This window comes from Martes martes (assembly GCF_963455335.1).
Source record: "Martes martes genome assembly, chromosome: 3".
Classification (NCBI taxonomy): domain Eukaryota; kingdom Metazoa; phylum Chordata; class Mammalia; order Carnivora; family Mustelidae; genus Martes; species Martes martes.
The window spans coordinates 149,139,388-149,167,041 of record NC_137890.1 but is presented as its reverse complement, the minus strand read 5'-3'; the positions used below and the strand labels follow the sequence as shown (position 1 = coordinate 149,167,041).

At 47.4% G+C, this 27,654-nt stretch overlaps 1 protein-coding gene across 1 annotated transcript in view; it reads right to left on the bottom strand.

Annotated features, from left to right (window-relative positions):
* The window catches only part of LOC308340279 (contactin-associated protein-like 4), a gene marked incomplete at both ends in the record, with an annotated part of 134,764 nt that overhangs the window by 66,245 nt on the left and 40,865 nt on the right, over positions 1-27,654 (bottom strand). The window contains one exon of the mRNA XM_080799412.1: positions 15,328-15,521. Coding sequence (XP_080655538.1) covers positions 15,328-15,521 — 194 coding nt within the window. The remainder of the gene's footprint in view (positions 1-15,327; positions 15,522-27,654) is intronic.

Sequence of the window (27,654 nt, the reverse complement as noted above, 5' to 3'; positions counted from 1 at the left end):
GCTCGGCTCCTAGCAGACATGTGGCCGTGGGAGTTGCTCTGAGTTATGGAACTAGGGGTATTATGCCGAGCGAAATAAATCAGTCAGAGAAAGACAGTTATCATATGATCTTTTTTTTTAAATTTCTTTTCAGCGTAACAGTATTCATTGTTTTTGCACCACACCCAGTTCTCCATGCAATACGTGCCCTCCTTAATACCCACCACCTGGCTCCCCCAACCTCCCACCTCCTGCCCCTTCAAACCTTCAGGTTGTTTTTCAGAGTCCATAGTCTCTCATGGTTCACCTCCCCTTCCAATTTCCCTCAACTCCCTTCTCCTCTCCATCTCCCCATGTCCTCCATGTTATTTGTTATGCTCCACAAATAAGTGAAACCATATGATACTTGACTCTCTCTGCTTGACTTATTTCACTCAGCATAATCTCTTCCAGTTCCATCCATGTTGCTACAAAAGCTGGGTATTCATCCTTTCTGATGGAGGCATAATACTCCATAGTGTATATGGACCACATCCTCCTTATCCATTCATCCGTTGAAGGGCATCTTGGTTCTTTCCACAGTTTGGTGACCGTGGCCATTGCTGCTGGTTATCATATGATCTTACTCATATGTGGAATTTACGAAACAAAACAGGATCATAGAGGAAGGGAGGGAAAAATAAAACAAAACAAAACCAGAGAAGGAGACAAACCAGAAGAGACTCTTAATCCTAGGAAACAAACTGAGGGTTGTTGGAGGGGTGGGGCTGGGGGGACGGGGTACCTGGGGGATGCATTTAGGAGGGCACGGGATGGAATGAGCACTGAGTGTTGTCTGCAATGGACGAATCTCTGAATTCTACCTCTGAAACCAATAACACATTATATGTTCATAATTAAATTAAAAAAATAAAAGCTTCACGACCATTTTTAAACTCAACATTGAGAAGTGACTTGTTTAATAAATGATCACATTCTGTGATGATGTAGGGGAGTGATCAACAGGATGCTAGAGCCACCTTCCTTCAGGGCCTCACCCTGCCGCCTGCCCAGTCAGAGGCGTGCGTGTCTGGGCTGTTCCCAGCTTCCACCCGGGAAACACGCTGGGCAGTGACCCTGGCACAAGGCCAGATCACGGACTGAAGCCTGAAACTCTCAGTCTCAGGGAACGAGCCAGATGTGGTCGCTTTTGCCTTAAAACAGTCACAGTTCTCTGAGATTCATCAATGTGTGATTGGGGCCCTGAATGCATCCCAACAACCTCCCTGAAAGGCTCACCGGGGACACATTCACCCTCACTTCTATCTGAGCCTGAAACTAGGGTCCAGATGGGGGGAGCGCTCTGATTAGCTACTCACATGAATAGGGTTAGGGGTGTATCCCCTGTTATCAATTTTTTGGACATCAAACGACTTGAGGTTCTGTGCCACTTTCATCACTAATAAATTTGATCTTTGGCAATTAACTGAAAAGTGGCCCCAAACTTCCAACCCACCTGACATTATATGAAGAACGTGAGCACTCTGAGCTGAATAATGATGAGGTCTTTTCCAGCATTATTCATACACAGATACAGATACAGAGATGATTTGTGGAATGCTATGCAAACTACTTTGCATGCAAGTTTAATTAATAGTGCTGTAGAAAAAATTTAATTTGATTAAAAAATACACGTTTGTAAACCACAATCTGGTACTTGGTTCCAGTCAGCTTGGGTCCACCATATAAAGTATTCAACCATGGCAATGTCACATTGTCTAATTTTAAATAGTGTTTAAACTCAGCAGCAACAGAATAAATGACTGAGCATTTGTTTAAGGCCTATTGAGTAGCAATCTGAATGGGAAGAAAAAGTAGTAGAGTCACAAGAGTGACACTCAGCCATACAAGGGAGATAACCTCCCTTCTGTCTTCCATACAAGGGGGATAACCTCACCTTGCTGTGGACTGAATGTTGGTTTCCCCAAATTCTTGTGTTGAAACCCTAACCCCACTGTGATGGTGTCTCCTACAGGAGACCCAGAGGCTGATCTGACTTCCCCATGTGGGGAAGAACCAGGCGGGGGCCCTCATCAGACCCAAACCTGCCAGCACCTGCTCTTAGACTTGTGCTTCCAGAACTGTAGGTAGCCCAGGGGGTGTTGGTTACAGCAGTTGGTAGGTGGAAGCAGCCTTTTCCCCCATAGAGTGAGTTAGCCTCAGGGCAGAGTCTTAGAGGGCTCACACCAGGTGTGCCCTCAGAATATGCATCCTGAATATTGCTCTTCTTTCCTTTTCTGCTGTTCTTGTTATTTAGAAAGTAGAAACAAGATTAAAACACCACTTTTTTCCCAGTAGGGCATAGCGAGGGGCTTGGCAGGACCACCGCTAACATGGAGAATCAGACTAGACAGAATAGTCATGAACAGCCACCCAAATGCTCTGGAAACCACCAAAAGCCAGACAAGAAATTGAGAAGAATTTACTTATAAGAAACTACGGCACAGCAGAATTGAAATGTGAGAATAATGGAATTCTATGGTGTCCCTGCATGGGTTGGTCCTACTCCCATCCCAGCTCATCCATGGTGCCACGAGGGGTGGGGGTGGGGGTGGGGCAGTCAACCCTGAAGACTAGCAGCTCTGCAGCCAAGGGGGCTCCCTTGGCTTGGAGTGCAAGGTCCCAGGCTTTGCTGTGGCCGTGTAAGCAGCAAATGGCAAGGCCAGCAGGCAGCATGCCTGAGGATGTGGTCTGGTTGAAGTAACTGACCAGCAACAGACTGTCCAGCATTAACAGAAAGTGTGGGAAAGGGGACAACACCCATCCTTGATGAGCTCCTGTGTCTCCCGTCCATTGGAAAGGCCGTGCTCAAGCACAGGAAGACTGAAGGGGGCTGGCTGGGAAGCTATGCTGTGCATGGAGACCACCTGAGCCAGTAGAAACCCAAGTCCTGGCAGATGTGAAGACCACCCCAACTGCACGCACACACCTCAGTCAGCAAAGCTGGGAGCCCTCACAGCTGGGGATGCATGAGTAGAACTCTGCCAGGCACCGGCTGACCACTAGTTCTGGTTTACAAATAGAAACAAAAAATTAAGAAACAAAAAACATACATAACACAAATTATACAGCAACATCAGTGCTTCTTCTTCTTCTTTTTTTTTTTTTTAAAGATTTTATTTATTTATTTATTTGACAGAGGTCACAAGTAGGCAGAGAGGCAGGCAGAGAGAGAGAAGGAAGCGGGCTCCCTGCTGAGCAGAGAGCCGGATATAGGGTTCAATCCCAGGACCCTGGGATCATGACCTGAGCCGAAGGCAGAGGCTTTAACCCACTGAGCCACCCAGGCGCCCCAACATCAGTGCTTCTTATCATAGGAAACAAATTTCAGGCTTGGTACAGGTGGATAACTACAAGAATCCCAAGTTGCTGCAATACGTTATCTGAGAAAGTTAAAGACATGCAAGAATGAGAAAGTGCGGCTCATAAGCAGGAGAAGCTGCTTAAAGAAATCTGTGTCCATGTGGATCCAAGAGCAGGATTTTGTGGACAAAGACTTCAACGCAACTATTATAACTAGGTTATATATAAGGTAAAGCATGTTTAAAGAATTTATGGCTTGTCAAGCAATGGCTCAACAAATAGAGAAAGTTGTTAGAGAAAGAGAAACTTGAGAAACTCAGAGTCTGATGCAGTTTACCTCCAATGCTGGAATGATGACTGATGCTCCCTGGCTGGGTGAGCTCAGGAGACACCCCCAGTTTTAGACCTGCCTCATAGAAAATGTTAAAAGAAGTTCCTAAAGAGATACTATAGGTCATGAAGAAAGGAAGAGCATCAGAGAAGGAATAAGTGAATGTAAAATAAAAACTTTAACTTTTTCTTAATCTAGCAGATAAGTTTGTTCAAATTAATATCAACAATATATTCAATTATGTATATGTATATATTATATATACACACACATACATATGCTTATGTATAAGGGCAATGAATGACAGCAATAATAAAGACAGGAGGGAAGAATTAGGGATATTTTGTTATCAGAAAATATTCACATTAGAAAAAATTCACAAGACAGCTGGTGTATTCTGGATTTTTCAGTTTTTTTGAGGGAGGCTTGGATGGCTATGTATTTCCCCCTTAGAACCGCCTTTGCTGTATCCCATAAGTTTTGGACTGAACTGTCTTCATTCTCATTGGTTTCCATGAACTGCTTAAGTTCTTCTTTGATCTCCTGGTTGATCCAAGCATTCTTAAGCAGGTGGTCTTTAGCTTCCAGGTGTTTGAGTTCTTTCTTAACTTTTCCCTGTGATTGAGCTCTAATTTCAAAGCATTGTGACCTGAGAATATGCAGGGAATAATCTCAGTCTTTTGGTATCAGTTGAGCCCGGATTTGTGACCCAGTATGTGGTCTATTCTGGAGAAGGTTCCATGTGCATTTGAGAAGAATGAGTATTCTGTCGTTTTAGGGTGGAATGTTCTGTATATATCTATGAGGTCCATCTGGTCCAATGTGTCATTCAATGCTCTTGTTTCTTTATTGATTTTCTGCTTCGATGATCTGTCTATTTCTGAGAGAGACGTGTTAAGATCTCCTACTATTAATGTATTCATATCAATATGACTCTTTATCTTGATTAATAGTTTTCTTATGTAATTGGCTGCTCCCATATTGGGGGCGTAGATATTTACAATTGTTAGATCATCTTGGTGGATAGTCCCTTTAAGAATTATGTAGTGTCCTTCTGTATCTCTGACTACCGTCTTTAGTTTAAAATCTAATTTATCTGATATGAGAATCGCTACCCTGGCCTTCTTTTGAGGCCCATTGGCATGAAAGATGCTTCTCCATCCCTTCACTTTTAGTCTGGGTGTATCTTTAGGTTCAAAATGGGTCTCTTGTAGACAACATATGGATGGGTCCTGTCGTTTTATCCAATCTGCAACCCTGTGTCGTTTTATGGGCACATTTAGGCCATTCACATTGAGAGTGATTATTGAAGGATACGTTTTTATTGACATTGTGTTATCTTTGAAGTCTTTCTGTCGATTGTCTCTATACTTCTGTTCAATGCTATTCTTAGGATTTTTCCTCTTTTATAGAACCCCCCTTAATATTTCCTGCAGTGTCGGCTTGGTGGTTGCATAGTCTTTTAAGCCTTGCCGGCTAGGGACAGAGGGAACATTCCTGAACTCCACCAAATCTATCTACGAAAGACCCACAGCAAATATCATCCTCAATGGGAAAAAGCTTGCAGCCTTCCCATTGAGATCAGGAACACGACAAGGATGGCCACTCTCACCACTCTTGTTCAACATAGTATTAGAAGTCCTAGCAACAGCAATCAGACAACAAAGAGAAATAAAAGGTATCCAAATTGGCAATGAAGAAGTCAAACTCTCTCTCTTCATAGATGACATGATTCTTTATATGGAAAACCCAAAAGACTCCACCCCCAAACTTCTAGAACTCATACAGCAATTCAGTAACGTGGCAGGATACAAAGTCAATGTACAGAAATCAGTGGCTTTCTTATACACTAACAATGAAAGTACAGAAAGGCAAATTAGAGAATCGATTCCATTTACTATAGCACCAAGAACCATAAGATACTTGGGAATAAACCTAACCAAAGCAGTTAAGGATCTGTACTCGAGGAACTACAGAACACTCATAAAAGAAATTGAAGAAGACACAAAAATATGGAAGACCATTCCATGCTCTTGGATTGGAAGAATAAACATTGTCAAAATGTCTACTGCCTAGAGCAATCTATACTTTTAATGCCATTCCGGTCAAAATTCCACCGGTATTTTTCAAAGAGCTGGAGCAAATAATCCTAAAATTTGTATGGAATCAGAAGAGACCCTGAATTGCTAAGGAAATGTTGAAAAACAAAAATAAAACTGGCAGCATCACGTTACCTGATTTCAAGCTTTACTACAAAGCTGTGATCACCAAGACAGCATGGTACTGGCATAAAAACAGACACATAGACCAGTGGAACAGAGTAGAGAGCCCAGATATGGACCCTCAACTCTATGGTCAAATAATCTTCGACAAAACAGGAAAAAATATCCAGTGGAAAAAAGACAGTCTCTTCAATAAATGGTGCTGGGAAAACTGGACAGCTATATGTAGAAGAACGAAACTTGACCATTCTCTTACACCGTACACAAAGATCAACTCAAAATGAATAAAAGACCTCAATGTGAGACAGGAATCCATCAGAATCCTAGAGGAGAACATAGGCAGTAACCTCTTTGATATCAGCCACAGCAACTTTTTTCAAGATATGTCTCCAAAGGCAAAGGAAACAAAAGCAAAAATGAACTTTTGGGACTTCATCAAGATCAAAAGCTTCTGCACTGCAAAGGAAACAGTCAACGAAACAAAGAGGCAACCCACAGAATGGGAGAAGATATTTGCAAATGACAGTACAGACAAAAGGTTGATATCCAGGATCTATAAAGAACTCCTCAAACTCAACACACACAAAACAGACAATTGTATTAAAAAATGGGCAGAAGATACGAACAGACACTTCTCCAATGAAGACATACAAATGGCTATGAGACACATGAAAAAATGTTCATCATCACTAGCCATCAGGGAGATTCAAATTAAAACCACATTGAGATACCACCTTACACCAGTTAGAATGGCCAAAATTAGTAAGACAGGAAACAACGTGTGTTGGAGAGGATGTGGAGAAAGGGGAACCCTCTTACACTGTTGGTGGGAATGTAAGTTGGTGCAGCCACTTTGGAGAACAGTGTGGAGATTCCTCAAGAATTTAAAAATAGAGCTTCCCTATGACCCTGCAATTGCACTACTGGGTATTTACCCCAAAGATACAGATGTAGTGAAAAGAAGGGCCATCTGTACCCCAATGTTTATAGCAGCAATGGCCACGGTCGCCAAACTGTGGAAAGAACCAAGATGCCCTTCAATGGATGAATGGATAAGGAAGATGTAGTCCATATACACTATGGAGTATTATGCCTCCATCAGAAAGGACAAATACCCAACTTTTGTAGCAACATGGATGGGACTGGAAGAGATTATGCTGAGTGAAATAAGTCAAGCAGAGAGAGTCAAGTATCATATGGTTTCACTTATTTGTGGAGCATAACAAATAACATGGAGGACAAGGGTAGATGGAGAGGAGAAGGGAGTTGAGGGAAATTGGAGGGGGAGATGAACCATGAGAAACTATGGACTCTGAAAAACAACCTGAGGGTTTTGAAAGGGCAGGGGTGGGAGATTGGGGGAACCAGGTGGTGGGTGTTAAGGAGGGCACAGATTGCATGGAGCACTGGGTGTGGTGCAAAAACAATGAATATTGTTACGCTGAAAAGAAATTTAAAAAAAAAAGAAAAAAAGAAAATATTCATGAAGTGGTGTAGTGTTATTTGAAAGTGAACTTGGATTAGTTGTAAAATTATATTGTAAATTCTATGTCAACCACTAAAAATATTAAAAAACAACAGGAAATCAGTAGAGGAAATCAATGGAATCAGAAGCTGGTTCAGTGAAAAGATCAATAAAAGTGACACATTTCTAGTTAGGATAATGAAAAAAGAAAGGACACAAATTGCTAAAATCAGAATGAAAGAGGAGGTATTATCACAGATTCCATGGACATTAAAAATATAATAAAGGAATAATATGAACAACACTATGTCCACAGATTTCAGAACCTATATGAATTGGACCAATTCTTTGAAAGATACAGTGTTCATGTTATATGCAACTAATGTATCATTGAACATTATATAAGAAACTAATGATGTACTGTATGTTGGCCAACTGAATTTAAATAAAAAAAAAAGATATAGTCTTTGAAAGCTCATACCACAAGAAGTAGAAAATCTGAACAGACTTACATCTATTAAATAACTTGAGTCAATAGTTAGTAACTTTCCTAAACAGAAAACACCAAGCCTAGATGGGATCACTGGTAAAATTTTCAAAACATTTAAGAGAGAAATTCTCTCCTTTCTAGCAGATAGAAGCAGAGGAAATTCTTCCTAACTGACTCTAGGAGGCCAGCATTACCATAATGCCAAAAACAAGCAAAGATTGTGAGAAATGAAAACTGAGGACTAGTACTTCTCATGAACACAGATGCAAAAATCTCCAACAAAACATTAGCAAATCAATCCAATCATATATAAAAATAATTATACATTATAACCAAGTGCATTTATCCCAGGTATGCCAGGTAGGTAAAGCACTCCCAAGATCAACTAATGTAACCCATCATATTAACAGTGTAAAGAAGAAAAATCACATGATCATATTACTAAATGCAGACAAAAGCATTTGACAAAACTCTACATGCATTTAGGATGAAAACTCTCAGCAAGCTAGCTAAAGAAGGAAGTATCCTCAGCTTGATAAAAGATATCTTCAAAAGAACTATACCTAATATCATACTTAATGGTGAGAAACTTGATATTTTCCTGCTAAGAACAGGAACAAGACATGATATCTCTCTCAACCCTGCATTCCATATTGTGTTAACTAATGCAATGAGACAAGAAAAAGAAACAGAAGTTGTATGCATTGGGAAATAAGAAGCAAAACTCTATGTTCACTAATGACGTTAACATCAGTGTAGAAATCTGAAGGAATTGACAAAAAATTCCTGGAAATAATGAGGAATTTTAGCAAGATTAAAAGACACAAGGTTAGTATGCAAATGTCAATAAATTTCCTACAGACCAGCCATGAACAAGTGGAATTTGAAACTAAAATCCTATTACTATTTACATTGGTCCCCTAAAAATGAAATGCTTAAATATAAACTTAGCAAATTATGTATAAGACCTATATGAGGGAAAAACTATAAAACTCTAATGAAAGTAATCCATAAAGATATACTAACTACACAATCATTTTGATAGATGGATAAAAAGCATTTTACAAAATCCAACAATTCATAATAAAAATTCTCAACAAAATAGGAATAGAAAAGACCGTCCTCAGCCCCTGAAGTTGCACCCATCTAACATGATAGTTGAAGGTGAAGGACTGAACTGTTTTCCCCTAAACTAGGCACAAGGCATGATGTCTCCTTGTGTCTGCTTTTCAACCTAGTCCTGGACATTATAGCCAGTCAGTAAGGAAAGAAAATGAATACAACATCCAACTGGGAAAGGAAAACAAACCTATTAAACTGTTTTTACTCCCACATGCCTTAATTCTGTTTGTAGGCTATTCCAAGAACACGTATAAAAATGAGCCAAAAAGACCTTCAAAAACCAATATGTCAAATTCTCAGGTAGTAATATTAATATATAAAACTGTTTTATTTCTATGTACTAGAAATAAATATCTAAAATTGAAATACAAAAGTAATTCCATTCAGGTGTGAGGAGCAAGATGGTGGAGGAATAGGAGACCTAAATTTCATCGGGTCCCAGGAATCTAGCTGGATAGTTATCAAACCATTCTGAACCCCTACAAACCCAACAGGAAATCGAAGAGAAGAGCAGCAATTCTAGGAACAGAAAAGTGGCCACTTTCTGGAAGGTAGGACAGGCAGAGAAGTGAAGCTGAGGCGACTTACGGGAAGATAGACCACGGGGGGAGGGGCCAGCTCCTGGCAAGTGGTGGAGCAGCGGAGCACAAAATCGGAACTTTCAGAAGTCTGCTCCACTGAGGGATGTTGCTCCAGAGCCTAGGCAGGGGATGGAGCCCTCGCGGGGACAGTGTGGTCTCAGGACCCACAGGGTCACAGAAATACCGAGGGTGTCTGAATGCAGCAGAGCTCCCAGGTATCAGAGCGGGAAAGCCAGTGGCAGAGATGGAGGCAAGAGGTGGACTTTCAGCTCAGTGTTACCTTAAACCATGGTCCGGGGCACAGTTGGGTCTCTGCTCTTTGAGCAGGGACCCCACAAGTGGCAGATCCAGAGATCCTTCCTCCAGATCCAGATCCTCCTTCCTCCTCCAGGAGTTGTGGTGTGGGAGCGCAGCAGGAGTCTGCTGGGTTTGGAGGCTCCAAAAGGGACTGCGTACCAGAGACAGAAATGCTCGGTCACAGGCCGGGTGAGCTCGAAGCGTGGCCAGAGGCGAGAGAGATGGGAAGGATTGACTGCTTTCCTCTGAGGGTGCACTAAGGAGCGGGGCCCCGGGCTCTCGGCTTCTCTGGCCAGAGATTGGGAGGCTGCCATCTTCATTCCCGTCATCCAGAGCATTATGGAAAGCACTCAGGGAACAAAAGCTCCTGAGACCAAAACAGCGCAGATTACTTAGCCCGGCCTCTGGCAAAGGGGGTGCAATTCCGTCTCAGACAAAGACATTTGAGAACCACTGCAAGAGGCCCCTCCCCCAGAAAATCAGCAAGAACATCCAGCCATGACCACGTTCACCATTCAGTGAGAACTGTGGAACTCAAGAACTACAGGAATGTGGCACGTAGAATTCATGTTTTTTTCCCCCATGATTCTTTAGTCTTTAAAAGTTAACTTTTTAAAATTTTACTTTTTTTCTTATTTTTAAGAAAATTTTACTTTTTTCTTATTTTTAAAAAATTTTCCTCTTTCTTATTTTAGCCTTTTTAACTATTTTATCAATACCTTTTTAAAAATCATTTTAAATTTTCATTGTTATAGTCATATTCTATTCCTTCATTGTATTTAACCTTACTTTATGTATACATATATGTTTTTCTTTCTTTAAAATTTTCAGATACAGTTTCTTCTAATGGATACAAATATACCCTAAATCTAGTGTATGGCTTTATTTTAGTCTCCAGCCTGAGCACATTCTCTCCTTTTTTTTTCTTTTCTCTTTTTCAACCAACTTCTTATCTTATCAATTCCCTTTTTAGAATCTTTTTTAATTTTCATCTTTACAGTCATATTCCATCCCTTCATCATGTTTACCACATTTTTATTTATATATAAGTTTTTCTTTCTTTAAAATTTTGGAAGACAGTTTCTTCTAATGACCAAAATATACCCAAAGTCAAGTGTGTGGCTCTGTTCCAATCATATATAAATATATGACTTCTTTTTTTCCTTTTCCTATTTTCTACCCCTGGTTTCAAGTCTCTTCTGATTTGGTGCTGCCCTCCCCAAGCCGCTGAACGCTTTCCTCGGGAAAGTGATCTGGAGGTAACACTCGCCTCCGTTTCTAGCTTGGGTGGGCACGTGGCTCCACACCAGCTCAGAGAGGGGAGAACATTCCGTGTCCTTCCCGACTAGGTGGCCCATCCCCCCTTTCCTCCAGAACTTTCTGCAGCCCATCCCATCAGTTCCAGAGTGGAGTCCCCAGGCACTCCAGCTGCTCCCTGTGTGACGTTTGTCTTTCAGCTCTGTGGAGGGCGGTGTTTGCTCTGACAACACAGTCCCGTGGAGGCCCCTTTGGACTCAGAATGCCACGTGACCTCTGGGTACTCAGATCAGTCCGGATCCAACCCAGACGATGAACAGAGCACGGGAATCTCCTGGAGAAGCTGCCCTCCTCCTCAAACCCAGGCCTGCTGGCACCACTAACCGCTATTCTGTCTCACCAACACACGGCCATGCGATCTTCCAACGTTACTGACTCGTGGCAGCTCTTGTAAAAGTACATCCTGCATGTCCTCAGCATCAGCCACTGAAGTTGGCAAAGATTCAAGCGAACACACGAAAGACAAACAGGACTGTAGTTCAACACCCACCATCTTTGAGAAATGAAGGAAATATTGTGGGTGCAGCCCAGACCTGCCGTCCGCCCGTGGTGCCAGCACCATGCCAGGGATGCTTGCCTTCCTGGGAGGCCATGCCATGTCTGTCTCTGGACGCAAGAGCTTGCGCCCTTCCCATGACGATCGCCTCCTTGCATTTTATCTTCCTGCTTATATTTGGAAGGTCTCCAAGAAATTTAAAGTTGCAAATGACTCACTAATTCTGGTGAATTCCGAGTATCTACTGGCACGTATCCTTGAGAAAGTCATCCATTAATTGGGTACTGGTTATTGTGCTAAAACTTAAATTTACTTTAATTAATTTCCTTTTCCCTCAAGTATGCTGTCAGCGTGTGTCAGACGGGTGAGCCCATCCCCTGAAGGACATGCACAACAGGGATGACCTCCCTAAGGGTTATGGTCACTGAATCCTGAACACCTCATGCCTCAGGTTCGGAAACAGCTAGAGTTCTGGTGGTCTCTCGTGGGAGAAAATGTGGCTCCGATGGTTCCTGCAGAGAGTAAAGGGGTTCTCACGGGCACGGCCCCTGGGAGGTTGGCAGCCCATGGGGAGCCTGGCTCTCCAGGGGGACAGCTGGACAGGTGAGTGGAGCAGTGGGGCTGACAGGCCTTCTTTCTAAGACTGGAGGCTGACCTGGTGGTGAACTCTCAAGAGGATTCACGAAGGACGTGGGTGGCACCCTGCGTGCAGACACTGAAGTCCATTGCCTGGTGGGAACCTGTGTTCTGTGGGGCTGTGGGACGAGGACAGGTGGGCAGTGGGCAGGGGCAGCTGCGGGGATGGGTGTGGGGCCGGCCTGTGTGGGGGAGCTGAGCTCACGGGTCCCTGGACTGAGGCTCACGGTCTGAGCGCAGCGCCAACAGACACACTCGGGTGAACACAACCCACAGGACTGAATGAGGAACTCTCGTCTGCACGGCAGGGACACCAGCGTAAAACAATGTAAATATCAGAGATCTATAGATGTGATGCTGGAGGTAATCGCAAGCATGTTGTTTTCACTGACAAGAACGTTCATATTTTAGGTAATAAGACTGAACATGTTAATTAGTACCGACTTCACAATTCCTGTCTACAGCAAGTGCTCATGAGAAGGGCAGACACTAATGAAATTGATTTATCATAAAGGCAGATAGCTAACTGTGAATGCCAGTGTTGGAAACACCAGGATCAGTGGCTCTATTTTAAGAGAATGTAACAGGCTGATCCCAGTAATTATTGACTGTTGGGATTCATGTCTGTGAATATAACGAGTGTTCAGGTTAAAAGAAAGCTAAATAGGGAACACACCCAGATTAGATTATACCTTTATTGACATTTTTAAAGATAGATTACTTTGGCATAACCTGTGATGTCCCGTTTAGATATGAATTAAGGCAATAAAAATAGCAAATGAGATTATATTTAAACTAAAAGCTTCTGTTCATCAAAGGACAGGATCCACAGAGCGAGAAGACGACCCGTGGGGTAGGGGAGGGGCTTACAAGTCAGGGGTCTCATGAGGGGCTGATATCAGAATGCATGACGAGCTCCTACTCTCACTACACCAAAATCAACCTGATTAAAAAAACTGACCAGAGATCCGAGCAGGCATTTCTCCCAAGATGCGCCAACCAGCACAGAAAAGATGTTCGCTGTCAGAAATGCTCATCAGAGCCACTGAAATGCCTTGTCACACCCAGTGGGATGGCTGTTCCCAAAACCCAATGGAACCAAAGAACCAGTGCGGTGAGGGATGGAGAAGCTGGAAGCCTTGGGACCATCGGGGGATTGTGACTCGGCGCAGCTCCAGCACATGGAAAACAGTCTGGGCGTCCTCAAAAATGACACACAGGACTGCCACATGACCCAGCAAGTCCAAGTCTGGGTACACACCCAAAGGAAGTGGAAATAAGGTCTTCTTTATTTGCACCCCAGGGTTCAGAGCAGCGTTATCCCCAAGAGCTGAAGTGTTCATTGATAGACGGACAGATGAGCAAGATGTCATCCACGCAAACAATGGAATGTGACTCAGTTTTAAAGAGAAAGCAGATCCCGACACCTGCTTGAGCACAGCTGAACCCTAAGGACATCACACTCTGCGATTCAGTCTGTCACCAGAAGACAAACAGCGTAGGATTCCACTTACCCGGGACACGTAGAGTCATCAGATTCATGGGGGCAGAAGGCAGAGGGTGGATGCCAGGGCCTGGGGTGGGGCGGGGAGTCCGTGTCTCATGGGAACAGAGTTTCAGTTTGGGAGGATGAGAGCCTTCTGGAGATGATGGGGGCGTGGCGCTTAGGGCCTCGGAAGCTGTGCACTTGAAAACTGTTCAGATGGTCAGTTTTAGGTGACATGTAATAAATAACTAAAGCACCTTTTATGATGAAGGGACCCAAACAGTGTTGGCAGAGAAAAGGTAATGGTATTGGTAAATCATGCCCTCCCAGAATTCATACTGTGTGCAAGGTCACAGAGTGCAGTCCTGCCCCCACAGGCCCCATGAGAGGAGGGAGGGGTCTCGACCCCACCTGCGCAGACCGTGTCTGCCGGTGGGGAGGGCTCCCACCTCCACGGAGAGACCAGTGTCTGTGGTGCTCCTACCCTGAGCCCAAGCCCCTCTGCCCATCCCAGTGTCACTGTGTGGTCTCGGTCGGGACCCCTGCTCCCCGAGACAAGTAGCAAGGGGGTGCTTCCTGGTCACCGGGGCCTGAGACACAGGACCTCATGGCATCTCCCTCCTTCTTCTGAATGGCATTGACAGCATGAAGCCTGCCCTGTGGGATGAGGGCTGACCTGCATTATGCTAATGGAACCAGGGTGCTGTGGCCCCGAGTGCCCAGTGGGCACGTTGCCACCGCAGCTCTGGTGGTGTACCCAGAACCGTCTTATTCCAGACAGGCTGCATAGATGCCGCCGAACCCTGGAGTAGAAGCAGATGTGGCCTTGACTGGAGAAAGAGGGTGTGGATGTCACAGGAGGGGCTGCAGGACACTTGGACCTGCGTGACCCCAAAGCAACCTTCTCTGCTGTTTACATGAGAAATGGCATCTTCCCACCTGAGTGTCGCTGAGCGGCTCCTTCAGTACTTGGTTTCCGTGGTCTGTGGCTTTCCCGCTGCTGCTGTTTCGTGGGACCCGGGTCCTGGACAGTCTCTACTGCCCACGCGCCCACCTCCTCCCACCCTGGTCAGAACCCATGCGGTTGCACACACTCTGCCTCGCTAACTACACAAGCAGAGGGACGCGGTCTGCGGCAAACGTCCCGAAAGTCATGGAAGCTGAGCAAACAGTCTGCTCCTGCCCGCGGCCGTGGGATGCAATCAGAAAGCTGACTTTCTGCGAACGCCAGCTGACAAGGCCACTCGGCTTGTGTTCTTCAGGAGCCCTGGGTCAGGGAGGAGGGGCAGGGCCACGTCTGAGCTCCCGAGGAAGGCTCGGGACCCCTGGCCTCCGCGAGGTCATGCAGAGCACAGGTGGGTTTTCCCATTCGTGACCAGAACAAAAGGGTTTTGTCCAACTGTTCCTAGGCTATGAAATCATTTCCTTTCTTGACGCTCACGGATTTTCATGTGTCCTGCCTCTGGGAATGGTTTGCTTCTCTGGAGGCTCTGAAACCCTGGCCCGGGGGTTGGGGGAGGCGGTCTCGGGGCCCCTGGAGGTCGCGTCCCACAGAAGGCCTACCGCAATGCTCTCCTCGCGCCGGTACAGCTTCCAGTTCCTGCCGCTGTCGCTGAACATCAGGAGGTAGCTGGTGACCCAGGCGGAGCTCCCGTACCCGCCCTGCGTGGCCACCGCAGTGACCACCACCCTGTCCCCAAGGTCGATCTGCAGCCACTGGCTTCTGTTTGACACACGGGGTGTCCAGCCGCCGGCTCCTTGTGGAGGGAAAGGAGATGCAAAACCACAGTAAGAGCAGGAAACATTAAAATGCATCTTCAAGGGGCAAAACTGGCACAGGACATGTGCCCCTGTGGCTTCCAGGAACACTGGGTCCCTGATGCCCGGGAACCTTGACCTCCTGACTGCAAACACAGTTACAGATAGTGAGCAACTGCTTGTCTGTGCCCTCCTGCTCCTGGGGCGTGTGACAGCCTGGGCTCCAGGTGCTTGGCATTGGGGGGACATCCTCATGTAGCCCGTCACCCTCCGAACCAGTGTCCTACAGGCCCAGTGCTGGGCTGGTCACCATCGGCCTATGCACCTTTCCAGTGTCCGCAGGGTGTCTAGTTCCTGGCAGAGCTGGACGTCCATTTGGATGCCCCAACTCTGGGATCCATTGTCCCACTCTGATGATGCAGAGTCCTTGGGACATGGCCTGCCATGGGGAGCCCAGATTCAGGGACACGGGGGTCTAAAGCAATGTTAGGAGCTCAGAGGTGGCAGAAGGTGTCGGTGGATAGTGAGGCCATGTGAGGTGGGATGACAAAGGCAAACCCCACCCCCAAGGGGAGGAGGGGTTCGTGCAGCGAAGTGCACCCCCCCACACTCTCAGAAAACAGAGGACAAATGAGACTAGTGGAGAAATGGCAACCACCCAGCATGGGGCCAGTGCCCCCTGTGGCCCTAGTCCTGAACAGAGAATGAGAGGGACAGCACAGGGACCTCCTAGGGGCACTGCAGAGGCCAGGAGAGGGGACAGGAGTGCGACCAGAAGGTGGAGTCCTCCTTGAGCCCCCACCATGAAGGGACAGACCCAGGCTCGGAGAGTGTGCAGTCCCCGAGGACACCCAGTCCTCCTCCCCTGTGCATGGCAAACACCCACAGTGACACCAAGTGCTGGTCACGCAGGGATTGTGGAGGTGGGGGCTGGGTGCCTGTAAGCTGGAGGAATCTCGTGTCACCAGACCAGTGAGAGAAGAGTAAAACCCAGGCAGAATTACTGAGAAAATCAGGAAAGAAATACCAAAAGTAATTGGAGAATATCCCTACCTCTTAAAAACAACTATGAAGCAAAAGGAAACCATGGGAAATAAACTCCTCAAACAAGCCTTTGAGGGTCCGAGATACCACCTTGAATCACAAGGTCAGGGCTAAGGATAACAGTGGACCAAACACAGAGCTATGACAAAGCATTGATTGAACACAGGAAGCAAATGGGATAAAAAGACAAAATTATCTGTAAAATAAAGAAGAAATACCATGACATCCTATTAGAATGACCCAATCCAGAGCCCTGCCAGCACCCAGTGCTGGGGAGGACCAGGGGCAGTACTAACTGCCAGGGGGATGCAGGAGGGAGACAGTCTGGCGGCTTCTCCCCAACAATATACATTCACCACAGGATCCAGAGATTGCGATCCTTGGTATCACACAAATATCGCACACTTGGTCTGTAATTGACAAACTTTGGAAGCAAACAGGATGGTCCTCAGCGAGTGGATGCATGAATCAGCCGTGGTCCATCCACACAATGGACTGTTGTTCTGTGAGAAAAAGAAATGAGCTATCCAGCCATGAAAAGACATGAAGGAAACTAAGTGAAAGAAGTCAATCTGGGGTCTGGGGAGGGTGAGCAACAGGGTCTGAGGGTCTGGCGGAGGGTGAGCACAGAGGATATTTAGGTCAGTGAAACCCTTCGATGATATTGTTATGATGGATACAAATGTATTTAGTGAAACCCACGCTGCACAACAACAAGGGAGAGACTCTGGGCTCCAGGTAACAGAAGTGCATTAGTATCGGCTCATTGGGTGCAGTGCACGTGCCGCACGACTGTGCTACTTGGTGTTCATGGTCAGGACCCCATGTGGGGGGCCATAGGAGGGTGCAGCATGTAGGGTCTCTCAGTCCTTCCCACTCTGTGTTACTGCAAACCCAAAACTGTTCTACCATCAGTGTGTTAGTTAAAGAGAGTAAATTGCCCAGAGTCCAGAGAATAGTCTGAGATGGAACTGTAGTGAAGGACATAAAAGAAGGTGGCGAGCATCCAAGAGCATGAAAACAATCACGTGAATAAAGGATCAGAGAAGCAGTGGTCAAGGGAAGCAGGCAGAGTGGGAAGAGTATACAGAGAGCCGAGTCCCGGGGAGAGACACAAACCAGTGCAGGAGGGTTGGTGTGGGAAATGCCACCTAAGGTAACGTTTCCAGAGAGAAAGGACCACGAGAGCCCAGCAGGGAAGGCATTGTGGACCCTGAGCAAAGATCCAGAAATAGACCCAGACACATGGGAGAACTGGCAGGGTCTCCAGGGTTTGGAGTGAGGACAGATACCTTCCCAAGTGGCCCTGGGACGGCGGGGCAGCCGGGGGAGGTGGTAGAGTTAGACCCGTAGTTTACATGCACACAGCGCCAGCGCCTAGTGGGTCAGGGTTTTGGTGTGAACGTCCAAACACACAGGCGTGGGGGTGGGGGGAGTTAGACTCCTCTTCACCATGGTGCCAAGAAAGCTTCTTTCACTGAGACTCAAAACCCAGAGGCCACACAGGAAGGACTGTTCCTCTGACCACCACGGTCTTCCTAGATGCACGACGAAAGCAGAAGCCAACCCCAGAGCAAGTCGAAACACAGCCAATGAGCGGAGAACGTGCCCCGTGAGGCACCAGCTGTAGTGGGCGCCCAGGAGAGCGGTGAGTGACATGTGCTGTGTCACAGGACGTGCCTGTGGGGGATCTCCAGGACCTACAGAGACCCTGGGGCATCTCCTCCATGGGGAAGAAGAACAGGGTGTACCCATCTGTCCTTCCTGCAGACTAATAGGGAGGGTGTGCCCGCCACTGTGGAGACAGGGCCCAGAGGGAGAGCCCGAGAGGGGGCTGGGCAGGTTGGGGAGCACTCTGCTCTTTGCGGCAGACTGTGGGAACTGAGGGGATGGTCCACATCTCCCCACCTTCCCCAGAAATAAGCGACAGGAGCCAACCAGCACAGGGAGGAGCCTGTATGTAATTCAAGGCCAGCGTGAGCCTGGCTGCCTCCCAGACGGGACTGCACCCCCTGGTGGTCGGGGAGCATGGCGCACCCAGGGTCTGGAACGGGAGAACCTAGATGGGCCTAAACCCCAAGGTCCATCCAGGTGTGCAGGTCTGCAATCCTGGAACCACCTTGCATGTGTACTAGAAGTGAACCAAGTCAAGATATTGCAGACAATGGGGGCCAAGTTTTTCTGCTCTGGGAGGGGAGAAGGCCAGGAAGAACCCTGGTTTGGGCTAGAATTAGAAGGATTGATAGACATTGGTGGTTTGATGCACCTGTAAAGGGATACAGAACTACAGACACGTGTGGGCCCACATGACTTCGCATCTCAGCATGCAGGTCCTGGGTCTGACAGCTGGGAGGGCTGCCGGTGATGGTACCAGTGACCATGAGCACAACTCACACCCAGCCCTCAGCTTTGGCACCCCGTTCTCCTGCACAGTCACCCGGGGTCCTTGGAGAACTGGTTGATTCCCACACAAAATACAAGAGGAGCTTAGAACATCTTGTGCACCAGAATGTAGGAAATGCTCAGAAAAAGGGAGCCTTGCTGAAAGAATGGAAGAACCGACCTGAAGATTGGCCAACTCTAGGACAACTGAGCAGTAAAATGAAAAAAATGGATTTTACGCCTTAGACTGTGAGTATCCACAAGTTTCTACTGGTGAAAATAAACGAGCTGGATGCTTGGGTGGCTCAGTCAGCTAAGCGTCTGCCTTCAGCTCAGGTCATGATCTTGGGGTCCCGGGACAAAGCCCCACATCGAGCTTCCTGCTCACCAGTGAGTATGCTTCTCCCTTTGCCCCTCACCCCACTTGTGCATGCTCTCTCTCGAATAAATAAGACCTTTAACAAAAAAAGAAAAGAGCAATCAAGCACATACATGCTCAGGAGGAAGGAGCAGCTCTTCCTTACAGGGGAATTCCCAGGGTGACCCTGCAACGAGAGAACCCTCCAGGGCAGACACCACAGTGCAGGGCAGTGGGTGGATCAGCGGGTGGATGCTGACACTGCTGGGGGGATGTTCAGAGAGAGACGACACTGAGGTCTCAAAGAGTCCCTCAAGTCACTTATCACCACTAAGGGGTCCACATCACTGTCCTCAGACTCCTCAAGAGCCCACAACGCACAGAAGACACATGGCATTTCTGGAGCACTCTTGTCAGAAATTCATAACCTCACTCTAGTCAGGGGAAAACTGTGTCAACCCAGGGATCGCTCTCCAAAAGACCACAGAAGACTGAGTTCTTGCCCAGCAAAGGAGGGGACAAAGGACCCAGGATCCAGGTGCCTGTGGGGACAAAGAAAGGACAGACACAGAGACAAGCAGCTTGCCCTGCATTCTGGGCTGTGAGGAGCTTCCCCACCTTGCCATCTGTGTAACGTTAGCAGGCAGGTGGGAACACCCAGTTGACTCTTCACATCTTCTGTGACTCTTCTGTGCCATTAGCCCAAAATAAGAAGTTAAATAAGTGTGGACAAGAAGGGAGAGGGCCCGGGAACCCTAGGCCATTGGGAGGCCATTATCAAAGATTGTGAGCAGACTTGGATAACAGCCCAGGCAGGGCAAAGACAAAGAATCAGAGGCCACCCAAAGACAGGCTCTCTGCCAGCCTCCCCACTGCCCACGGAGCCGCTGCCAAGCCAACTGGAACATTGTGCTTAACGATGGGGAAGCCGGGGTCTTCTCCCAGCTTGTAATACACTGTAACTCTCATGTTGTGACGGATCTCTGATGCTCTCTAACTTCCGGGCTGGGGCTCTGTAGGGTCTGAGCGGTGAAGCTGGCTGGCGTTTAGAGATCCTGCTATTCGGCCCCTGAATCCCAGAGAGCCCGGGGATTCCACGCAGACACCTCCCAGGTGGAGGTCCCTCGGCGTGCGGCTCACCGCTGCAATGTGTGAGGTCCTGAGTGGTCATGATACCATCGTGCTTGACCAGAAGGACTTTAATACCAAACATACCATGCAGGGATGGAAATGATCTCTCTCTCCCCTTCCGAGTTCTTGGCTGATATGAGACAAAGGAGCAAGAAAAAGACAACCAGGAGTTTACCAACGTGTGTAGCTCGTGATGCAAGGAGACAGCAGGGGAAACGGGGAACCCCGAAGTGGCCTAAACCTGGGGCTCAATACCGTCTTCAGCTGAAGAGAGAGAGAGAGCTGTTGGGAAGGCCTGGGGGGACAGGAAAAGTGGGCCAGTGCGACTCAAGTCCCCTGTGGGGATCTCCTGGGGTTCAGTACCATCCTCTTCCTGGACGCAAAGGAGGCTCCCTGCACCAGCAGACACCCTGACAATAGGGTAGCGTCTGCTTTGTTCTCAGAACTTTTCCTGCAGGTGCTAATTCTCAAGACAGCCAGCTCAAAATGATCCTTAGGCCAAAGAGGCACACTTTAGGCCCATGTGTTCTGGTGCTGCCAGGAGGTTAGAGAAGACAGCATGTGAACGATCACACCCCCAGGACCTGAGGTATAACCGTTGTCCTTGCAAATGACAAAAGACTGACGAGTGACTTCTGGCACAGTCATAGACCCACAGGGTGTGTTTTCGGTTTTGCAATTTTTAAAAAGGTTATTTATTTTAGAGAAGGCGAGGGGAGGAGTAGAGAGAGATGATCTCAATCAGGCTCCCCACTGAGCACAGAGCTGATACAGGGCTGGGTCCCAGGACCCTGAGATCATGATCTGAGTCCAAAGCAAGAGTCAGATGCTCAACCAACTGGGCCACGCAGGGGCCCCTATATTGCATTTTTTTAAATCCACAAATGAGCACATTGTAGCCCTTTTCTCTGTTACTGTTGATTTTCAGTCTGCAAGGGTCTAAAGAAATTGTGTTACCTATTTCTCTATTAGTTACAGAACGGGACCCCTTTATGTGCTAAGGACACCGCTAGCTGTCTCCTTTTATGCGATCTTATGTCTTAAAGGCAGCTGGGCGACTCCTGAAAACCTCAAAAACCTCAAAACCTCAAAACCTCAAAATAGAATTACCCCATGACCCGATTCCATGCCTAGGTGTATGGCAAACAATTAAAAAGTCAGCACATATCAGCAGGAATATTCACATGTGACATCAGTCACACTAAAAAGCAGAAAAACCCCCAATGCCTATCAGCGATTGGCTAAACCCAGGTGTTTCTGAGCCCTGACGTCATGGTCCCAGCACAGGGGATGTCTCTCAGCCTCCGAGGGAGGTCAGCCGACCCACGGATACTCCCTCTGTGGACCTGGCAGGAAGCAGGTGGAGGGGCTGGGAGAGGGGAGGGTTTCTGAGGGCTGAAGGTTGTGGAACCAGATAAAGGAGGAGCCCCACAGCGTTGTGAGTGTCCAGAGTACCGCTGAACAGTTCACTTTAAATGGTTAACGTGTGATTTTTAACACAGCAGAGAAGCATCTGGGGGAATGTGTTTGAAGTTTCCCCTTTACAGAAGAGAAGAATAAATTTGGCCGTTGTTGTGGTTGTGTCACAAAATAGCTTTGAAGTTTATTCTAGCACGTTGTTTGAAATGTCAGCTTTTTCCCTTTTGCTTCTTACCCACTTTGAAATTATATTCTGTCGGTGAATTTCATACCAAGATCAGTTACTCACACTTTATGGTAAGGGTAAGGAGGCCAAAACGTCTGTCATGTGTGTTCCGACTTGTGTGTGGCTCCAAGGGGCCGGGAGTGTGCAGAACCCCAGACCCACCCTGGGCAGGGGCCACGTCCAGCTGTGAGGACTTCAGTGGGGCTCGGGGCTGGGTGTGGGATTACCTCAGATGCCCTCCCACCACATAAACCTCTTGATGGGGATGGCCAACAGCAGCAGGGTGTCTGTGCCCAGTGACACGAGTGACGTCTCAGGACATGGGCTCCACCCGCGGCAGTCACGGACCACAAGGCACAGAGTGTCTGTTCTGGCCTTTCCCATAGCTCAACAAGCAGATAGAATGCTTGCAACCTGAGAAGCCAGGGGCCCACGGACGTCTGCATGGGGGCATGTGTGGGCTGAGCATGGGAAGCCTCTGTGCGGTGAGCAGGCCTGGAGGTGAGCGCACAGACGTGCTGTCTTTGCTCAGTGCATGGGAGGCTGGCGCTCCGCTGCTTGCCTTTGGTGACCACACCCTGTCCGGCTGTGCTCTTTGCAAGGTGGTTTTCCTGATCTCGTGTCCTCGGCTCTGCACAGAGAGCCAGCTTTCCTGCAGACTGGGAAGTGCCAGTCTCGAACGACACCTTCAAAGTTGTAATTTCTTCTTCACCAAGTTCATGCCTCAAAATGTTGTCTTTTGCTTCTTTCAGGAAAAGCTGAAGTGCTTCACCAGGATTCTGCTTGCTGATGTCAGGCAGCCTGGTGGCACTGTGTGGCCTGTGGCAGAAGACAGACGTCTGGCCGGGGCCAGGGTCCAGCTGGAGATGCTCCTCCCGTGTCCTTCCGTTCAGCCACTCTGCCCTTTGGCTCTGTGCCACAGATCAATAAAACATGTGAACCTGCTACATTTTCACAATCCAGGGATTTGATGGGATGCAGCACACTAGAAATCTGGGAGCACAAATCGCCACACCAGGAGCCCAAAGCTGCATTCACCCAGACCCCTCTGCTCTGTTATCCAGACCCCGACTGAGCTGAGGGTTTATTCCCTGTTTTACTGGTGAGCCCTTCGCCATGGCCCATGGGGGCCGCATTTGAGAACCACTGTCCCGAAGAGCAGAGGTCCGTCTGGGGCTTCTCCTCAGTGTCCGTTTGAATGAGGAGAGCAGCCGAAGAGAAAGGTGCATCAGCAGCCTGTAAGATAATCTAGGTAAGAAAGAATTAAGGGTAAACATGAAAACAGTGCCCACAGAGGAGAAGGGGGGACCAAGGAGGGGTCCCCAGGATGGGCAGGGACCTTCACTTGCAGGCTGGCTGGCCTTTCCTCATGGGCGCTTGGCCAGCGGCACTACCGGGGTGGTGGGAATGTGGGAAGGACGCCTGCCAGTGTTCACTGTGTTCTCCCAACCCCTGAGAGGTGTGGATGGTGGGTCCGGGGGCTCTCGGGGAGGACTGCCAGATCTCTGATTTCCCAGTAACTGGAACGGATGCTGGTCAGTTACAAGATGGTGAGTCTGGCCTTGCTGTAATGCATTTGACTGTCCGGGAAGGGTCAGGAAGCAGCTCCCCAGATGTCACGGGACTCTCCTGTGCCTCAGTTTCCCCTGTGACTTTACAGCTGGCCCAGGTTTGCTTAGATTACTGGAACGCTTCCTGCACTCTAAAACTCATCAGATGAACACCAGGTGTTGGTGCTGACACGGCTGGATCCCTGTCCAAGTGGGTGGAACTCCTGCAGCTTTTGCAAATTCCTCCTGCTCCCCTTGGGGAAAGTGTGTGTACTGCATTTCCCAGCCTCCCTGACCCCTGCTCCCCTGGGGTGTTTTACCCTGCTGTGAATCCACTTTGCAATCCAGAGACAGGAGAGTGGCAAAAGCTGCGAAGTACAGGGCTGCCTGACCCTGTGGGGGATGGAGTCTGCCCCACCCCTGGAGACCCCTGTGTCCCTGCAGCATCTTGAATGTCCTGGGACCTGCTGGGAGGCCAGAAGATGCTCCCCCAGACACACGTACATGTGGAGACACAGTCCCTTCTGCAGTTGTGTGTGGTCACGGCTCACCTTCCTGTAGATGAGATAGCCCCAGAATCTCAGGGAGCACTCACCCTGCCTGGGCTCTGTTCCCCGTACACCCCTGCCACAAGACCCCCTGTTCTCCATCTGGACGCCTACCGTGGCAGGAAAAGGGCAGATCTTCTGATGCATTTGCTGTGTGGTGACGATCTACTGCCCAGCTTTCTGATCACAGCCTCTGAGCCCCCTGTCCCCGTACTTCCTCTGTCCCAAGAACCGGGGGACAGGGATGGCCTTGCTCTTCCCCATGAACCAGAATCCAGTGACACCATCTCTGTGTTTGCAGAGGCAGAGACATTAGGATCCCAGCCTTGTCCCCGGGACATCTCAGCACCCAGAGGGCCCTCAGGGAGCCCTGACATGCTGGGCTATGGCCTCAGCTCTGGCTCCTGGACCCTGCTCCACACTGGATCTTCCTATCAGCTGGGTCTTCTCCTGGACCCAGCCTTTCTGCTGTCGTGTGCCTCAGACAGAAGGGTCTGAGCCTCTGCCTGCTTCTGTCCCTCTGTGGTGAGCCCATGGCCCCTCCTGGGGCAAAGACCCCTCCCCTGAAAGGACACAATTAGACAGTGTCTCTTCCTCTGTCCTGGAGACTAAGATGCACAGTCAGAAGTCCCCCTGCTGACGGCTGTCCCCTGGCTGTCTCCAGGGTGTGAGGTCTCCACTGCTCAGAACGTGGAGGCACTGACAGTTTCCACGCCCTCAGAGGCAAGCTGGACAAGCTGGACACCCACTGAGATGGTCAGTGGATGGGAGGTCAGCATTCCAGACAAGCCGACAAAGCAGGGTGTAGGGAGCTGTGGCATCCAGTGGGAAACCTACCCTTTCTGCTCTGTGGCTGCAGGCATCTTTGTCTAAGGACAGTGGACAGAGTCAGCCGAGGCCCCACTTGTCTGTAAAGGCACATGGGCCCCAGTAACTCCCTCTGTCCCTCTGATCTCTGATGGCCCTGGGGAAGGCTTCCTGCCAACGTCAGCCTCAGCTTCATGTGCACACACACCTGCTGTTTCAGACCTCCTGACGAGCTGGTAGGCACCAAAGAGAATAGTGCCTTGCGTGTGTGTCCCTGCACACGGTCTTCCACATCTTTCAAATGGCAAAGCCCACGTGGACATGCAGTCAGTGGGTGCAGATGGGAAGGCGGCAGGTGCTCTCGAGCAGGGGCTTGCAAGGAGGTGGCTGCAAGGAGGCAGCAGGAAGGTAGAATCAGAGAAGCAGCAGAAGTGCACAGACGGGGGCCTCCGGTTCCTCAGCAGCCCAGCTGAACCAGCTGGAGCTCATGGTGTTTTCTTCCTAAATGAGTTGTAAGCAGGGGTCTGTCTTGGGCGGAGGCTGGGGCCCAGCTTCACACACAGCAGAATGGCTGGGCTATTGTCAGCTCTCTGTTGGTCAGTCTCTGCACAGGGATGGGACTGGATAAGCAGACGAAGAGATTGGGAGTTTGTGGGCGAGTCAACAATGCTGTTGGGTAACTTGGTCCAGTTTTCATTTCCAAAACATCCCATCCAGCAAAGCAGAACACAGTTCCTTCCAACTGCACACAGAACATTTACAAGGTGGACTATACTGTGTCCATAAAACACATCTCAATTATCTTAAAGGGACTCAAATCATGCAAAATATGTTCTCTATCCAAAATGAAGTTACCGGGGCACCTGGGTGGCTCCAACGTTTAAATATCTGACTCTTGATTTAGGTTCAGATCATGATCTTAGGGTTGTGAGATTGAGCCCTATGGTGGGTGTGGATCCTGCTTAAGATTCTCTCTCTCCCTCTCCCTTTGTCCCCCCTTAAAAAAAATGAAATAAATAAATAAATAACAGAATGATGCTATAAATCTGTAACACAAGGATATCTGCAAAATACTGAAATATTTGGGAACTAAATAACATACTTTTAAATAACCCAAGTCAAAAGGGAGATCAAATGGAAAATTAGAAAGCTTTTGACTGAATGAAAGTGAAAACACAAATTATCAAAGCTTGTGGCTGCCACTCTTATGAACTGGGACAGGGGATTGGGAATACGAGAGGGTACTCAAATCAGTGAGCTTAGCTTCTAGACCTAAAGAAGCTAGAGAAAGAAGGAAATATAAACCCACCAACTCAGACCGAGGTAAGATCATAATAGAGATGAAATGGAAGTAATGAAATAGAAAACAGAAAATCAATAGAGAAAAATAAATAAAACCAAAAGTTATTCCTTAATTCTATAAAACTGATAAACTACTTGGAGTAATCAGCAGCAAATAGAGGATCCATTAATTACTAATATCAGGAGCGAGAGGGACATCACTACTGGCATCAAAGGTTAATAAGGAAACATTATGAAAAACTTTATTCCACTCAGTTTATTTTTAAACTGATGACATGGACAATTTCCCTGAAAGACAGAAACTAGTAAAATTTCATTCAAGAAGAAATAGGTAACTCAAACCACCCTAATATTGATTAAAGAAACTGAATTTGTATTTTAAACTTTCCCACAAAGAAAATTCCAGGTCCAAGGATTTTACAAAAAAGATAGATCAAAAATTCTTGCAAGAACAAACATCAGTTCTACACAAACTCTCTAGGAAGTGGAGGAAATACTTCCCAATGAACTCCATGAGCTAGCAAGATCCTGATAAGAAAACAATGCAAATAATTGAACAGAGAAGAGATACAGACCTATCTACCTTAAGAACATAGATGCAAACATTGTAACAAAATGTTAGCGTATAAAATCCAACAATCTCAGAACCAGGTGTGACTTATTCCATGACTGCGGAGTTGGTTTAACATCAGAAATTCAACTGATGTGATTCAGCATGAGAACATACTGAAAATGTTCATATGCTGAACTATACAGTCATCAGATAAATGCAAAAAAGTTTTTGAAAATAGCCAACAGTCATTTCTGATTGAAAAAAAAAAAGTCTTGACAGCCAAAGAACAGGGCATTTATTAACAAAACAAAACAAAACAAAACAAAACAAAACAAAACAAAACCCTGTAAGTACCATCCTGTAAGGGTGGGAGACGGCTGCTTTCCCTCTGAGATCCAGGACAAGGCAAGGCTGTCTGTTCTTGCTGCATGCACTCAACACCACTAAAGGCATCTAGCCAAGGCAATAGGGCAAGAAAGCGAAATGGAAGGAATTGGATCAGGAAGGAAGAAGCAAATGGTTTTATCCACCAATAGCATGGTCATCCATGTAGACACACCTGTAGAATCGAAAATATGGTGGAAGAACAAATATGTGGCTTTAGCAAGTTTTCAGATTATGCAGTCAAATCAATACACAAATGCATTGTATTTCTTTGGCATGACTTGTATTACCGACCTGATTGTTTATTACAAAATTAAAGTTCTTAGAACAGCATTGAGTAAAGGAAATTAAACAGACCAGTGGAACAGAAGAAGTCCAGAAGTTGACACAGTCATTTGTGGTCAACTACTTTTTTTACGAAGGTACAG